The sequence below is a fragment of the Colobus angolensis genome, unplaced genomic scaffold (assembly GCF_000951035.1).
Source record: "Colobus angolensis palliatus isolate OR3802 unplaced genomic scaffold, Cang.pa_1.0 Scaffold354, whole genome shotgun sequence".
NCBI lineage: Eukaryota > Metazoa > Chordata > Mammalia > Primates > Cercopithecidae > Colobus > Colobus angolensis.
The window spans coordinates 1,869,253-1,886,083 of NW_012116866.1; the positions used below are offsets into that span (position 1 = coordinate 1,869,253).

At 42.9% G+C, this 16,831-nt stretch overlaps 1 protein-coding gene and 1 non-coding gene across 4 annotated transcripts in view; one reads left to right on the plus strand and one right to left on the minus strand.

The window, feature by feature from the left end:
- Positions 1-278: 278 nt before the first annotated feature.
- Positions 279-349, plus strand: TRNAG-GCC. The gene has a single exon. It is a non-coding gene; the product is annotated as a tRNA-Gly (tRNA).
- A 6,639-nt stretch (positions 350-6,988) lies between these two features.
- Positions 6,989-16,831, minus strand: part of FCGR2A (Fc fragment of IgG, low affinity IIa, receptor (CD32)) — a 13,292-nt gene continuing 3,449 nt past the window's right edge. For 2 of the 3 annotated variants that reach the window (XM_011953007.1, XM_011953006.1), the window contains exons 4-7: positions 15,043-15,297; positions 14,152-14,274; positions 11,323-11,360; positions 6,989-7,300 (exon numbers count right to left, since the gene is read on the minus strand). In XM_011953007.1, coding sequence (XP_011808397.1) covers positions 7,127-7,300; positions 11,323-11,360; positions 14,152-14,274; positions 15,043-15,297 — 590 coding nt within the window. In that variant the 3' untranslated portion in view covers positions 6,989-7,126. The remainder of the gene's footprint in view (positions 7,301-11,322; positions 11,361-14,151; positions 14,275-15,042; positions 15,298-16,831) is intronic. The other variant, XM_011953008.1, reaches the window with a different exon arrangement.

A 16,831-nucleotide genomic window follows, 5' to 3' on the forward strand; every position in this document is an offset into this window, starting at 1 on the left:
GCCATTCTCCTGCCTCAGCCTCCGGAGTAGCTGGGACTACAGGCGCCCACCACCTCGCCCGGCTAGTTTTTTGTATTTTTTTTTAGGAGAGACGGGGTTTCACCGTGTTCGCCAGGATGATGTATATATCTTAAAACAGTTTTATCTTGAACAAAATATTTTCCAAAGCGCGATTTAAGACGCTGCCTGATTCCTTCCTGAATGGCCAGAGATAGTGAGCCTTAAGGGGTGATACCGAGCTTTAAGAAATGATACTGCATGCCATTTCACTGCTAGTAGCATTGGTGGTTCAGTGGTAGAATTCTCGCCTGCCACGCGGGAGGCCCGGGTTCGATTCCCGGCCAATGCACACTTCGTTTTCTGTATTCATTTCGGCTACTTTTCTCATCTAAGTATAATGACTCTTGAATAAATTAAACCACGTGGCCGAAGAGTTTAGGCTCCTCCAGTTTTGTTCTCCCTCCTTTACCACTTTCCTCAAAGGAGAGGTGATCCCACCTCAAAGGAGAGGTGATCGTGCTGTGGCCCTAGGACTCGGGAGAGACCTTGCCACTCAGCCCAAGAGAGAATGCAACACCCAGGAAAGGAGGACGCAGTGTATGGTCGGGATGTCCCTCATGTTCTCCCCAGCGTTTGTATCACCGAGGACCCTCCTCTCCAGAGGCCCAGTGGAGAGGCCCAGTGTGCGTTTTTCTCTGTGGCCTAAGTGGGTTCTGAGTCAGAGACCAGGACTCAGGTGGAGAGTAAACTACTACAGGCACTAGTCCGACCTACGCCCTAAATGCTGGAGGACGAGATGGGTTCACTGGGCAGTAAAGTCACACTGGTTTCTATCAGGCTGTGACTTTGTGAATTGAGGCCATTTCCCACTTTCTTTAATCCAGAACATTCCATTCAGATCATCTGGTGTTCGGATTTCTACTGAAAGCCAAAACAAAGACATTTCTGAGACTTCTGAAGGTTGACAAAATGCTCACACAATTTTCCCTGACCTCCCCGTCAGGGAATCGAACCCCTCTCTCAAGCATGACAGACAGACATACTCACCACTATAGTAACAAGGGTGGCAACTGTAATGGCTGCCAGCTGGAGCGTATGTGGTATATTCTGGTGTTATAATTTAGCAGTGTAAATGAGATACCGTCTCACACCAGTTAGAATGGCAATCATTCAAAAGTCAGGAAACAACAGGTGCTGGAGAGGATGTGGAGAAATAGGAACACTTTTACACTGTTGGTGGGATTGTAAACTAGTTCAACCATTATGGAAAACAGTATGGCGATTCCTCAAGGATCTAGATCTAGATGTACCATATGACCCAGCCATCCCACTACTGGGTATATACCCAAAGGATTATAAATCATGCTGCTGTAAAGACACATGCACACGTATGTTTATTGCGGCACTATTCACAATAGCAAAGACTTGGAATCAACCCAAATGTCCATCAGTGACAGACTGGATTAAGAAAATGTGGCACATATACACCATGGAATACTATGCAGCCATAAAAAAGGATGAGTTTGCATCCTTTGTAGGGACATGGATGCAGCTGGAAACCATCATTCTTAGCAAACTATCACAAGAACAGAAAACCAAACACCGCATGTTCTCACTCATAGGTGGGAACTGAACAATGACATCAGTTGGACTCAGGAAGGGGAACATCACACATCGGGGCCTATCATGGGGAGGGGGGAGGGTGGAGGGATTGCACTGGGAGTTATACCTGATATAAATGACGAATTGATGGGTGCTGACGAGTTGATGGGTGCAGCACACCAACATGGCACAAGTATACATATGTAACAAACCTGCACGCTATGCACATGTACCCTAGAACTTAAAGTATAATAAAAAAAAAAAAAAAAAAAATAATTTAGCAGTGTATTAGAGAAACTTAAAAGTTGGCTTTTATTTAATGTTACTTGCCTGATTCAAAGGAAACTTCCATTTGTAAAAAGAGAAACTAAAAACCCTTACTCCATAGGTGGCTATTTTCTCCTTTGACAGGTTAGAACCCACTAGGAAGTTCAAGAGACCTTTTAAGAGAGAGGCAGGAGTCCAGAAGTAAAGGTCAGTACTGTTCCTGGGCTGGGTTTCTTGGTCAGTCCTCTCTGTGAGAGCACCAGTGACAGCTAGTAGAATTTGCTGCTTGAGAGATCAGCTGTACTGGTAAGGTGATCAGTCCAGAAAAAAAAAGGAATGTTTAAAGAAATGGGCAATATATGACTTCCACAGTGGAAAATCAAACTGTCGTCGAAAAGAAGTAACCTATTTCATAACTCCAAGAGGGAAATAAGCTGTCGGCTTTAAATTCACTCACTCTGAGTGTCTAAGCTGGTCACAGCTGGATGCCAGAGTCAAGACATTTGCTGACAGTCTGCAAGAGATGGGTCTTCACCTCAGCAGGGAAAAGCTGGCCCAGCCAGGGGGTCTATGCCCTGGCTTGTTAAGGGATTCTCTTGTGTGGACTCTTCTAACCTCTTCCAGCCCCTAGCCACCTCAAAACCCCACTTACCCACTCACCTGCAAGAGTTACAGGTATGGCCCTAATGCAGCCTATGAATGTTACCACAGCATCACACAGGCATGCTTCCAATGTCACTTCTTTTTAATTGATCTCTTCAGAGTGGTTCAAACATAGCACAGGGGAGCTTATGCATGCAGTACAGTTTTGGTTTTGTTTGCTTGTTTGTTTTTTGTAAAAGAGTCACTGCAGGGTTGTTGGGGTTTTTTTGTTTGTTTCATTTTAGTTTTTTTTTTTTCTGGTTCCTGCTCTGATCCCCAGGCTGGAGTACAGTGATGCAATCCCAGCTCACTGCAGCCTTGAACTCCTAGGCTCAATCAATCCCACCTCCACCTTCCACGGCTCTGGGATTACAGGCATGAGCCACCACAGTTGGCCTAGTACAAATTTTATACATACACTTAAATATATCCACTTATGTTTAGTAGCTTGGTTTGAGTAGCTTTAAAAATAGAACTGACCTTAAAGTAATGACTTGAATAGACATGGTAAAGTGGTGCAATGCTCACGACTCAATATTGAGTACAAAAAAAAGCAAGTTGTATGTGTTAGCCCATTCTCACACTGCTAATAAAGACATGCCTGAGACTGGGCAATTTACAAAAGAAAGGTTTAATGGACTTATAGTTCCACGTGGCTGGGGAGGCCTCACAATCACGGCAAAAGGTGAAAGTCACATCTCACATGGTGGCAGACAAGAGAGAGCCTGTGTGGGGAAACTCCCCTTTTTAAAACCATCAGATCTCATGAGACTTACTCACTATCACAAGAAAAGCATGGGAAAGACCTGCCCCATGATTCAGTTACTTTCCACTGGGTCCCTCCCATGTGTTGTGGGAATTCAAGATGATATTTGGGTAGGGCCACAGCCAAACTATTTCACTATAGAACAAAATTTATAGTATAATCCAAACTGTGTATATATAAAGGTCAGTGACATCTACTACCTGTTTGCCCTCGAACAAGTCATTTCACCTGTCTGGGCCACAGCTTCCTCCGTTTTAAAATGAAGAGATTGGACTACATTGTTTCTAAGGACTTTCCAGTTTAAAAGTCTTTGATTTCAAATGTCAAAGAATTTACTCATTCCACACATATTTATTAAGTGCTTTACCATGCACCAGATACTGACCTGGGCTCTGAGTATGTGACAGTGAACAAAACAGACAAAGGCTTCTCCTGGAGCTCACATTCTAATGAGAGGAGTGGGGAAGTCAGACACAAAACAAACAGTAAACATATATTAATAGCACATCAGTAGTAATAAGTACAATGGAGAAAAATGAAGAAGGAAAGGGACATTAAGAGTATGGGAGGGCAGACGGGTTATACTGAATGATCAAGGAGACCTCACTGATAAGGTGACATGTGAGTAAAGACCTAAAGGACATAATGAGGCATAATGTGGGTCTATAAGAACATTCCAGAAACAGGAAATAACATAGGCTCTGGGCAGAAGTATAACTGGCATGTTCAAGGAAGAGCAAGAGTGACCAAAGACAAGCAAGGAAAAGCAGTAGGAGGTGAGGTCAGAGAGAGTGAAGAGCAAGATCCTGTAGCATCTTGCAGAGCATTGCAAAGGCTCTAGCCTTTACTCCAAGTGCAAGGGGAAGATAGTATATGATTTTGAGAAAAGAAGTGACAAATACGACACATATTTTTAAAAGATCACAACAGCTGTTGTGGTGAGAATAGACTATAGGATGGCAAGGGTGAGTGCAGGGAGGCCAGTCAGGAGGCTATTGCAGTAATCCAAGTGAGAAATAATGGTGGCTTGGATCAGGTGGTAGGAGTAGAATACGGGGAAGCAGTCAGATCGCTGGGTGCATTTTAATGTAAAAGCAAGATTTAATAAGGTTTTGTATATTTGAGGAGCCTCTGTCTAGGGTGATATGGTTTGGCTGTGCCTCCACCCAAAATCTCGTCTTGTCATCCCCATAATCCCCATGTGTTGAAGGTGGGACCAGGTGGAGGTAACTGGATTATGGGGGCAGTTTTCCCCATGCTGTTCTCATAATAGTGAGTGAGTCGCACGAGAGCTTATAAGCATCTGGCACCTTCCCCGCTTGCACTCACTCCGTCCTGCTACCATGTAAAGAAGGTGCCTGCTTCTCCTTTGCCTTCTGCCGTGATTGTAAGTTTCCTGAGGCCTCCCCAGCAATGAGGAACTGTGAGTCAATTAACCCTCTTTTCTTTATAAATTACCCAGTCTCAGGTTATTTCTTCACAGCAACCTGAGAACAGACTAATAAATAGAGTCTGGAAGCTAAAGGGTAGGTGGAAGCTCCATAGCCTCCTTAAAAATCGATGTAAACTATCCAACAGAAGCAGCTGCTACTTTTCAAATGCAAAAAAATTTTGCACAGTGATGCTGCGTCCCAGGAAAATGGAAGGCTCTTTAAGGGCACTCACCAAACCATCAAGGAGACTGTTGGTCATGTTTCTAATCTGCCTGGAATGGCTTCTCTGAGAAGGTCACATCCTTCTGGTAACTACATTGGGAAAATAGCAGTGCAGGAAGTCAGCAATCTCCACTGACAACTCATCTGAAGTTTGCCTTTCTGAGAACTTGTGTTCCAAAACAAAGTGAGTGTTTTATTTGCCATAGAAGGAAAGGGAAGAAGACATGGAAACAAGAATACAAGTTCATTAGAAGAAAAGTATTCAGTTTTAAGAAGAGGGGCACTCACCCTACACTCCAAATCCCCATCTCTCCTCCCACATCTTATCCATTACTACCTTCTCAAGATTTTCATCACCAAAAAGAAACAGACCCCAGATAGTTCAGTCTACACCCCAATCAATAGAGCCCTGAAAAGGTAAACAGAATGTTTTGGTTATAATGTTTTATTACAAAAGTAATATATGATCATTATAGAAAAATAAAATAGGTCATCAATAATTGTATCACCTTGAAACAATCACTTTTAATTTGTTGTTAGAGGTTAGTCTATTTTAACATTTCTGAAATCATATAGACTTACATGATTGTTCTCATGTAACCTGTAACATAAGCATTTCTCTTGTTGCTATATCTGTTAATAACAGTGGTTTGATTAATTGTATTGGCTGTGTGGATGTGGAACAGAAGATTCTTGATGTCAAGAAGGGCTGAGGCACAGAAGGTGCAGTCGGTCATTTGGGACCATATTGTCTGTGGCTTTCAGGACAGGGAGCTTCGGGACTCAGGTAGTGACTCTGGAAGAGTCCTTCTCTTTTGGAACTGCAGCATCCCTTCGTCTTCCTCAAAGGGAATTTAGTCCAGGAAATACCAGATCCTCGCCTCTCTAATTCTCTTCTCAAATCCCAAGGCAAAACAATGGAGACCTAATGTGGTGCTGGTAATTGGGCTGTTTGTTTTTCTGGAGCTTCCAACTGCATAAGCAGTGAATAGGTGGTTTTACTCTCAGCATGAAGAAGGCAGAAACCAGCAGTAGGGATCCACAGAGAGGGCATAGTAAAGACGATGTTAAAGAGGGCGGGCATGGTGGCTGATGCTGGCCATCCCAGCACTTTGGGAGGCCGAGGCGGACAGATCACTTGAGGCCAGAAGTTTGAGACCAGCCTGGCCAACATGGCAAAACCCCGTCTCTACTAAAAAAAATAAAAATACAAAATACAAAAATTAGCTGGGTGTGATGGCACATGCCTGTAATCCCAGCTACTGGGAGGCTGAGGCATGAGAATTGCTTAAACCTGGGAGGCAGGTTTGCAGTGAGCCAAGATAGCACCACTGCACTCCAGCCTGGGTAACAGATTGAGACTCTGTCTCCAAAAAAAAAGATGTTAAAGGAAAAATCTGAGGCACAATATACTTTTAAAAAGTTATTTGAGTAAGAAGCAATTCATGAAGTTTAGTGTTCCAGTGGCAAAATGTCACAGGCAAGTATTTATTGGGGAAATGTGAAAGCAAAATAAAGACATTTGATTGGTTTTCAATTACATAATTGTTTTTGGAGGTGGGTATCTTGTTAGAAAGTCCCTAGACAGATGTATGTTAGTAGGCTGCTTATGATTGGCTGGGGTTGTCTTATTTCTAACATAAGGATTTAGCAGAAATGATCCAAGTTAAGTTTTGCTTATGCTTGTAGTGTGACCCCAGTGAAGTTTTGCTTATGTTTCTAGTTTAAGCAAAGTTAAAGCTATTTCTTTCTTTCTTTTTTTTTTTTTTTGAGACGGAGTCTCACTCTGTCACCCAGGCTGGAGTGCTGTGGCCAGATCTCAGCTCACTGCAAGCTCCGCCTCCCGGGTTTAGACCATTCTCCTGCCTCAGCCTCCCGGGTACCCGGGTACAGGCGCCGCCACCTCGCCTGGCTAGTTTTTTGTAGTTTTTAGTAGAGACGGGGTTTCACCGTGTTAGCCAGGATGGTCTCGATCTCCTGACCTCGTGATCCGCCCGTCTCGGCCTCCCAAAGTGCTGGGATTACAGGCTTGAGCCACCGCGCTCGGCCAGTTAAAGCTATTTCTAAGGGCCAGGTGGTTTTGTTTGCTCAGGAATTTTTCCAGTCTCCATTTAAATTTTCCTTTAACAATTCCCCTCTTTTTGTCATCCCACTCAGCAAGCTGAGAGTGTGACCACATGGCATAACATTACTCTTAGTTATTACTGTTGACATAGTTGTTGGGAGGAAGAGTCAGGTAGATGTTTTTATCATCATCAGTAGGTGCCCTGGGGTTCAGAGTCATGTAGCCCCCGTCAGCTGTTTCATAGTCATTGTTGGTTTCTTCAAGTTGTTTCTTTCTGATGGCAATCGTTTGACGTCCAAGTGCCTGCAGGAAAGCATTTAAAACCCATAGGATAATTCAATACACCGGGGAGGTAAATACAATAACTACAAGGAGAATAATAGCCAAAGATTGAAAAATTCCTCTGAGCAAAGATTCTCGGGAGCCAAGACTTAACCAATTGAATAAATTAATGAATACAAATAAATATTATCTGATGAAAAACTCACATTTGTTCTTTAAAGTCTTTTAAATTTTAGGAGGTTATTGTTTTGCACTAAGCTCCTGCACTAGGCCCAAACAGAACAGACTAAAAATCAAAATGGAATCACCCATGATAAAGCTTCAAGTTGCCAAACAGAAACTACATTGTTATCTGGCCTTTGGAAAAATCAGGAGAGAGAGATAATAACCTAATAACCTAAAAACCTAATTTCGCAAACAGGCCAGTTTCAATTGGCATCCTTACAAAAAAGTAACCTGATGTTAACCAACCAGTTATTTATTATTCTGTTTCCCATTCTGTCTTTTGCAACTTTAACCAGCTTTAAAATAGCCAATCCACTTTAAATTCTTTGTTTCTTTCTTCAGACCATTCTCTGTCTATGAAGTCAATCTCCTCTGCTGTAACTCATTGGAAACCTTATTCTAATTTAAGGAGGCAAGTGTTGCCCAGTTCTAGAATCACCAAAAAGCCAACTGAGATCTTTAAGCATTTCTTTTGACATCAGTAGGAACACAAGCTCTTCCTTGTTAAGCGTTAAGATATCAAGAACTTCTATTTTGGGGTGCTATTGAGGCTAACTTACTCATTATAGATTGTATTGCTTGAAAGGAATTCAGGGTATTATTCTATTAAAAAAACAGAGTTAATATTTGGAGCAAATTATGATCTTAGTTTTTGAGTTTAGAGGGCAGCTAGGTGAAACAATTTCTAGATGTGAATTTGAGGCAAGTTTAAATGGTAGACTGAAGATGGCAGCTGCAATGTGATGTGCTTTACTGGTTTGCAATTTGAATGTCTCTGGTTATTTCATTAAATATTCTGGTACACTCTCTGAGTGACCCACATAGCAGCAGGCATTAAGAATGGCATTAAGATTGGCATTAAGGCATACATGCTCTGTTGTAGTGATTTTTCTGAAGCTTAAAGTCACCAGTTTCAGTTTGTAGAGCTTTGGAAAAAGGCAGTTTTAGTTTTTAGTGGAACTAAAAAACAAAATATCAGGAGTCAATCCAGTTTATAGGGAGATAGTAAAACTTCAAAGAAAATGAACAGGCCTAGAATTTGACAATGGATGCACCATAGTTTTCTACTAAAATATAATCTTTTTTATTCTGGAGAAAAATATTTTTATTTTCCATTTTTACCAAAAATCAAAGTTAACTTTTTTGCAAAAATAAATCTAGTTTCATTAAATTTGACCTGATTATTTATATGGGTATAATAAAAATAGTAATTTTAAAATATATTTTAGCCAGAGCTTTGGTGATATCCAAGACACTTTACTGACTTTGTATCAGTCAACTTTAGTTTTTAAAAACTATCTAGTAATTGAGAAATCTCAGATTAGACCTTTAAAAGCCTCTCTAGGCTAAGAAGCCAAGCCAAGGACTTGCCCAATTATGTCCTGTTACAAAGAGAACAGATTCTTATTGAACCTATGCAAATACCCAGATTGAAAATGAAAATACTTAATAAGAGTTTCCAAATTCTGAAACAATCAGGTAGACAGAAAAAGATAAGTGGAACACTTTTTTATTTTTGTTTTAGTAGTTTGTCTTATCTGGAAATGGTGTAGATATTTAATGAATACCTGTCATTTCATTTAACACAGTTAAAGTGGCAAACATAACATTAAACAAAACCAACTACCTGTCATCTCAAGGTATTTTTTTTTTTTTACAAATTTTGTAGGAGACAACAAGAGCTTATTTGGGTAAATAGGTAGAATATTCACTTTCATTAATACCAATATTCTTATTTACTAAAGATTACTCAGGTAATATGAAGTTGAAAAGCATTTTGGCAAAGTTCTTTTTTCTGACAAAATATGTAATTTATACAAGTGCTTATTTTTCTCTAGGCTAATTGAGTTCCTTTAATACTGTTTCTAATAAATACCTTCTGGAGGCAGAATAATAGTATGTACAAATAGCATACATATGTGTAGATATACATAAACATACAGAAAGATGCAAACAGAAATTCATGGCTTTTGTTCTGAAATTTTAGCCATGTGCCAGGTACAATAATATAAAACTAATTAGTTGGATCCAGCTTCTGGGAGTTAAAGTTAGCTGTTCAGATGGCTGACACTTTTTATTGATATTTGTGGAGAGGACTATTAAGATTTTTCTTTTGCCAGTTTGTTTCTAAAAAGTTCCTCCTTTTTTTTTCTTTTTGATGAGTCATTTCGCTGAAGCTTGTGTTTTAAAAACATTTACACACCTCAAAGACCCAGAGAAAGGGTATTAAGCTTTCTCCAATAAGGAATTTTGGGGCATTTTCACCTATTATTAGGAGTCAATCTTAATGAGACTGTGGATTAAATTTTAAATGACTGACTAAGGAGACATCTAGTTTATCTGGCCTAGTTCCAATTAGTCTTTATTCTTTTTAGCCTTAGTGGTTGCTTTTATAATAGTTCATTTGTGCAATAACAAGAGTTAAATTTAGTTGTTATAGATGCTCCTGGCTCATTTGAGGATCTAATTTTTTAAGGAGGTTAGCATTGAGTAGGTTCAGATGGAAAAAGCAAGCAAAGAATAATTTCTTATTAGCACATTGTAGAGATTTACTGAGAGACTATTTTTAAAATCATTCTTTTAGAAACCTTTACATACCAATCAAAAATGTTTATCATTGTTTCTGAGACATTTGGGATCTCATTTTTTCCCAATACATCCCTTAAATGAACAATTTTTTCTAGATTTAAACATCCTCACTGTGACCATTGCAATTCTAAGTCATCTGTGGTAAGGCACACCTATTTCTCTAGAAAGTCACAGGTTCTGGGCCCATATTATCTGAACATAAAAAATCACTGTGTTTCAGATGGAGGAGTCCCAGACGCTGTACATTCTGACAAAGTCATAATATCTTGCCCTTCTGAAATTTACCTACCTGAGGACTCCAATTGGACCCCCAGTTCAGTTTCTGTTGAACACCTAGTTCAATCTGTCAAATACCCAATTTGACCTCTGGATCCCAATCCAGAAAGCAGACCTTGTCTGGAAACTAGTACACTGTACTGGACCTAGTGTAGTTCCTGTTGAAAACAGATGAACTTGTCAAACACCCAGATTAACCGCTGAATCAAATGAGAAATAAAATTACTGAAATAAGCTCAGAGAGCTCAGGACACAGTTGCAAGCCTGATATCTGAGAGGGACTTACCTAGTGACTCACAAATGCAGTAAGAAACCAGTGAACACAGTGGGCTCAATGGGTACCTATGCCTGGTTATCCATTGCTCTTAGGGATATCTGGGGGAGAGTCTACTTTATATCCTACTTCTGATGCCAAACTGTTAAAGAAAAATCTAAGGCACAATAAAATTTTAAAGAGTTCATTTGAGTAAGAAGCAATTCATGAATTGGGTGACACTAAATCAAAAGAGGTCTAGTGTCTTAATGACAGAAAATCAGAGACAAGTATTAATTGGGAAAATGTGGAAGTAAAATACAGAAATTTGATAGGTTTGCAGTTACATAATTGTCTTTTGGGTGGGGTACCTTACTAACGTGTTCTTAGTCACATAGTTATGTTAGTTGTCTGCTTACAATTGGCTAGAGTTAAATCTTATTTCTGTCTAACATAAACATTTACCAGAAATGATCCAAGTTAAGTATTACCTATTTTTAGTTACAATCCAACTTGAGTTTCACTTATGTTTGCAGTTTAAGCAATGATAAGGCTATTTCTAAGGCCTGGGTGGCTTTGTTTGCTCAGGAGTTTTCAGGCCCAGTCTCCATTTTAATTTTGCATTAACAAAGGCAAAAAGAGAGGAAACAGGGGAGAAGGGATGGGGGAGGTGGAAAAGGAGATGACTGGGATTACTCACCTCAAATTGGGCAGCCTTCACAGGATCAGTGGAATTGGCTGTGGGGAAAAAGAAAAAGATTAGCCAGGGCACTGCTGTTGAAAAGGGCCAGCCCTTGCTGATGCTGAGGCTGCAAAATCATAACCAGACTCAAGGCAAGGACTGCTGACCCCTTGACACAGTCCTGTAAGGCCAAGGGCTAAGTAAATATGGTCTCATGTTCCCACCCTTGGGGTCACCCAGCCACAGCCTTCCCCACAAGACACACTGGTGGAGAGAAGCAGTCACTTGGGCCACACTCTTTTCAGGGAATTGCTGAGCTTTCCTAGAAGCAAACCAGACAGCTTGGGGATCTGAGATATTGGGGAAGAGGTACAGGAGGGGTGTTCAGCATCAGAGTGAAGTAAAGTCCAGGTTTTTGCTGACCACATCAGGGAGAGAAGGCTGAGGGCCATTTCCACATTGTCCAAATGTCGTGCATCTTTGTTGGAACTTTGAAGAATATAGTAAGTACTCCATGGCATTAAAAAGGAAGACAGAGTGAGAAAGTAACAAGAGAGAGAAAAGAGAGGCAGGGAGGGAGAAAGGGAGAGAGGGAAGCACTTTCCAAAACACACCTAATTTCCTCATGTTTTTGTCATAAACTGACTTTGCCAGTGTGAAAAGCAGCCTCAGTATCTGCAAAGCAGCATTTCTCAGGAAGGTAGGAGGCGTCTGACACAATGTATCTAGTCTCTTACCCCCTGAACACAGAGAGTCTTTACTGCAGCAAACCACATTCTGAAATCCCGTTCTAATACATTCCCCAACAATTCCAGCAACCCAGCTCTGCCTTTTGGGAAAGGATTTTTAAAAACCCGTTTATGCAGCACCAATGCCTGGCTGCAAAACTGCCTTGTGAAATGTGCTTATGCCAGTGTAGACAGAACCACACAACAAGACGGAGAATTCAGTTGCTCGGACTTTGTTTTTTCCAGATCTGCTTTGGCCCTGGTGTGAACACAGGCCCCTGTCCCCACTGGGCCTGGCCAGCGGACACGTGACCTTGCTGCAAGCACAGCTGGACGAGTGATATTTTGCTCAAGCTCTCAAATCTGTTGACTCTGCTCTGAATCATACTCCAGCCATCTGAGTTGGGGTCTTTGACAGCCTCTTTTTCCTGCCTGTTCCTACTGTCATGGAAGCCCCCAGAGAAAGCCTGGTTTCCTTTGTGCTCTGACTTTACTTACAGTCTGGAAGTTGCCTGGCATCCTCCTGGAAGTTCCTTTACATACTCCCACCTGAATGTCAGACCTAGAAGACCTGAGAGGTCACCCCAGTCACCCACTCATTTCCTCAGTGAGCAGACTGAACCCCATCAGGGAGACTGACTGGCTCAAGGCTCCACTGTGTGATGGGGGCAGAACCAGGCCAAAATTCAGTCAACCTTGAGTGCATCGGAACCAAGCTTTGCCCACAGAGTAGAGCCCACTTGTGCCCCTAGTCCCCAGGAATTTTCTCAAGCCCAAACCTCCTCTTAGCATTCCACAGACAGCTGAGCCTGGCCACTCCACCCCATCCCTTCACAGAGACAGATTCCTCAGCAAATCGAGGGGTTTTCAGGCCTCCTCCTCCTTTCCCTTTAGAATCCTGCCTCCCGCATCTGATTGGCCTCAGTCTTACAGCCCCTAGCCCTCTCCTTTGCCAGCTCTGCCAAAGCTCCACGGAAAGACCAAAGTATCTCTGATTTCCTGCTCTGGAAATATCCCCAGATTCCTGGTCCCAGAAATTTGAACACAGCCCTCTCTATCTGGGACTGGTATTTCTCTTCTCATCCCCAGAGAGGTCCTCTTTAGGCCCAGAAATCAGACTCAGAGCTGACCAAGTGATTTGAGCCCTGGCCATCCTCTCACCGCTGCTCCCTCCCTGGCTCCCAGCTGAACTCGCACAAGCCCCTTCTGGCTGGCTCTGGTCCAGCGGGCAGCCCTGGTGAGCCATCACTGAATCCCTGAGACAACCCTGTACTTACCTGGTTTCTCAGGGAGGGTCTCTCCCATTTCCCTGCACTCAGGGTTTCCTGGGAGAGCTGGGAGGGGCACATAGGAGGTTAGTAGGATTAGGGGGTAGGGCCTGAGTCCTTAGGACCAAGGACCAGGGCCAGGGTTGGATGGGACCAGCTCAGGCCTTCCCTCTGGCAGATGCTTCCCGTCCTCCCACCCCCAGCTCCCCTGCTCAGGGGCTGCTCCCACCTGGAAAAGGGCTGGTCCAGAGGCAGAATTCAGCTCACCCATGGGGACGCCCAAGAGTGTCAGAAAGGCCACTCATGGCATCTGTCTGAGGCTTGCTATGCCTTTTAAAAACACCTCTGTGTCTCAGTCTCTCTCTGTTTCTCTGTATTATCGTCAGTAATTGAGGTCCTGGCTATGAACCAATTGCAAAGTGCTTTGTGAGGTGTTAGTGGGATTATTTCTCTTTCTCAGCAGCTTGCAGCACCCTCTCTACTCCCCCGTGACACCCATATAAGCCCCACCCAGCCTCAGTCCCTGCCTTGGCCCGGTGCCTGGAGAGTCCTCTTTCCCTCGGTAAGCGCTGCCCTCACACACCACCTCCTCCAGAATGGCAACAGCCCTGTTTGTGTGCTGTTACTGCCTGACAGGCACTGGTGTAAGAGCGTCAGCCTCTTTCATCCCCATGGCAACCCTGTGAGGTGAGTCCTATTAGTGCTCTTGCTGAGGATGAACTAATAAATAAAATGTGGGCCTAGATCTGAATGCGTATCTAGCCCTAAGAGAGGGATTCTGGAAATGTCTGGGGTTAGGGCCTGGACCAAATGCAAACTGATAACAAAAGGGACTGGGAGGAGCTACAAACCTGAAATCCGCTTTTTCCTGCAGTAGATCAAGGCCACTACAGCAGCAACAATGGCCGCTACAGCAATCCCAGTGACCACAGCCACATTGATCCCCATCGGTGAAGAGCTGCTCACGCTGGGCACTAGGGAAGACAGACATTAGGACAGGATGGGGGTTACTATTTTAATGACAACTTTTGTATTCTTCTTGTCCCATCTCCCACCTCCTCCAGTGCTATGTCCTAGTGCTTGTCACCCAAAGCTCTTCTGTGTCTGAGTCACTTACCAATGCAAGACTCACTACATCCCCCAGCCTCACCTGCACAGGGTTTCTGTGGCTGGACTTATGCCTCCTGCCTATCCAGGTTTCTCCACCAAACTAATAAAGGCACATTGGCGAGCAGGCAGGAGCAGAGGGAAGGAATCCCCTTAGCCCTTGGGGGCAGTAGGGAGGGTGGGCCCAAAGCCTTGCATAGCTGGAGGCATCATTACTCTATGGAGCACAGCCTTGAACAGACTATGACATGCCAGGCTTTCTGGAGTGAATGGCTATAACATGAGCCATGAGAAGAAACGAGGCAAACTTCAGCTCTTAGGAATCCCCAGGAGCTTTGGGAACCTCTGCATCAATGAGGGAGCTCTGCTTCGCTGCCATCTTTAGTCTGGGGCCTGCATTTCAAAGTGGAACAAGAGCCTGACTACATATCACCTGGGAGGTGACGGCTCCAAGTTCTGGCCCCTACTCCTGCTCATTAGCCAATACTTAGCCAGGCCTCCACACCACTCCTCTTTGCTCCAGTGCCCAATTTTGCTGCTGTGGCCTTTCTCAGACCTCCGTGTAGGCCCATGTGACCTTAGCGCTTGTCTATCCCCTCTTCTCCCCTCCCTACATCTTGGCAGATTCCCCATACCTTGGACAGTGATGGTCACAGGTTTGGATGAGTATGATGTGTAGCCTATGTTTCCTGTGCAGTGGTAATCACCACTGTGACTGTGGTTTGCTTGTGGGATGGAGAAGTTGGGATCCACATAGGAAAATTTCTTGGATATTCCATTCTGGAAGAATGTGACCTTGATCAGAGGCTTGTCCTTCCAGCTGTGGCACCTCAGCATGATGGTTTCTCCCTCCTGGAACTCCAGGTGAGGGGTCTGGAGCGCCAGCCACTCTGAAAGACACAAATATGATAAGAAAAGGTTGTAAGGCTAGATTCCAAGAGTTTTTCAGCTCATTTTCAGAGGTACATTACTCACAGAACTTGAAACGATGTCTGGCGGAGAGAAATGAAGATGCTTCATGACAGATGTGAGCATTCTCTTATAGGCAATATATGGGATTATATATCTATGGGACCTCTAAAAAACAGAAGTTTTCAGAAGTTTCAAAGATGCAGAACAGATATTTAAAACAATTCTGAGGAATTTAAAATACTTGTTTGAGTAGAGAAATGAGTGCATTTCAGTAACTGTAGAGGCTACTCCACAGGGCCTGAAGCCATCAGTTTTTGTGGTCTGGGGATTACTAATTTAATGGTAAATTTTGTACAAGCTTTGGGAAGTGAGGGTGGGCAGCCACGAGCTGTATTAACAATGAAGTAGAGCATTTTTCCCCCTTTTTTCCACATGCTGTTGCTGGTTTAAAAAAAAATAGAGCCAGGTGTGGTGGCTCACGCCTGTAATCCCAGCACTTTGGGAGGCCGAGGCAGGTGGATCACGAGGTCAGGAGATTGAGACCAATCTGGCTAACACGGTGAAACCCCGTCTCTACTAAAAATATAAAAAATTAGCCAAGCGTGGTGGTGGGTGCCTCTAGTCCCAGGTACTTGGGAGGCTGAGGCAAGAGAATGGCATGAACTCAGGAGGCGGAGCTTGCAGTGAGCCAAGATGGTGCCACTGCACTCCAGCCTGGGCGACAGAACGAGACACTGTCTCAAAAAAAAAGAAAAAAGAAAAAATAGAGCCTTAATCATGCCTCATCCACCCTGTCTTAGTCTGTTCTGGCTGCTATATCAAAATACTATAAACTGGGTAGTTTGTAAAGAACAGAAATTTCTTTCTCCCTGTTCTGGAGGCTGGGAAATCCAAGACCAAGGTTCTTGCAGCTTCTTTGGTACGATCCTATTTCTTGGTTCACAGAACTGAGGCTTCTTGCTGTGTCCTCACATGGCGGAAGAGGCCTTTGAGCTCCCTTGGCCCTCTTTTATAAGGGCTCTGCCCTCATGACCCAATCACCTACCCAAAGACCTCACCTCCTAATACCATCACCCTGAGGGTTGCTATTTGATTAATTCATATCATATGAATTTTGGGGGCACAGAAACATTCAGACTATACTATACCCTGCGTGAAATCTTCCATCCACATAAGAAAGAAAAAGGTATGACTTTTGAATTCACACAAGTGAATTCAGTATTCAATTGTGACTCTGAATAAAAGGGGCATTCAAGAAAAATTTTAAACTTAAAATCACTTTTTCCTTTTTGCCTACAAACATCCTCACTCCCAACAATTCCTTCCCTTCATTGATGGCAGAGTAATCAGATTCCAAAATTCACCTATCTCGGAGGACAAATCTATTAACAAAGTTTCAACAAACTTAATAAAGAAGAAAATCAAATTGCTCTATCATAGGAATAAATATGATTTATTTATACTTATTGTTTTATTTATATTTATTCAATTTTAACAGTTTTTTTTTTTTTT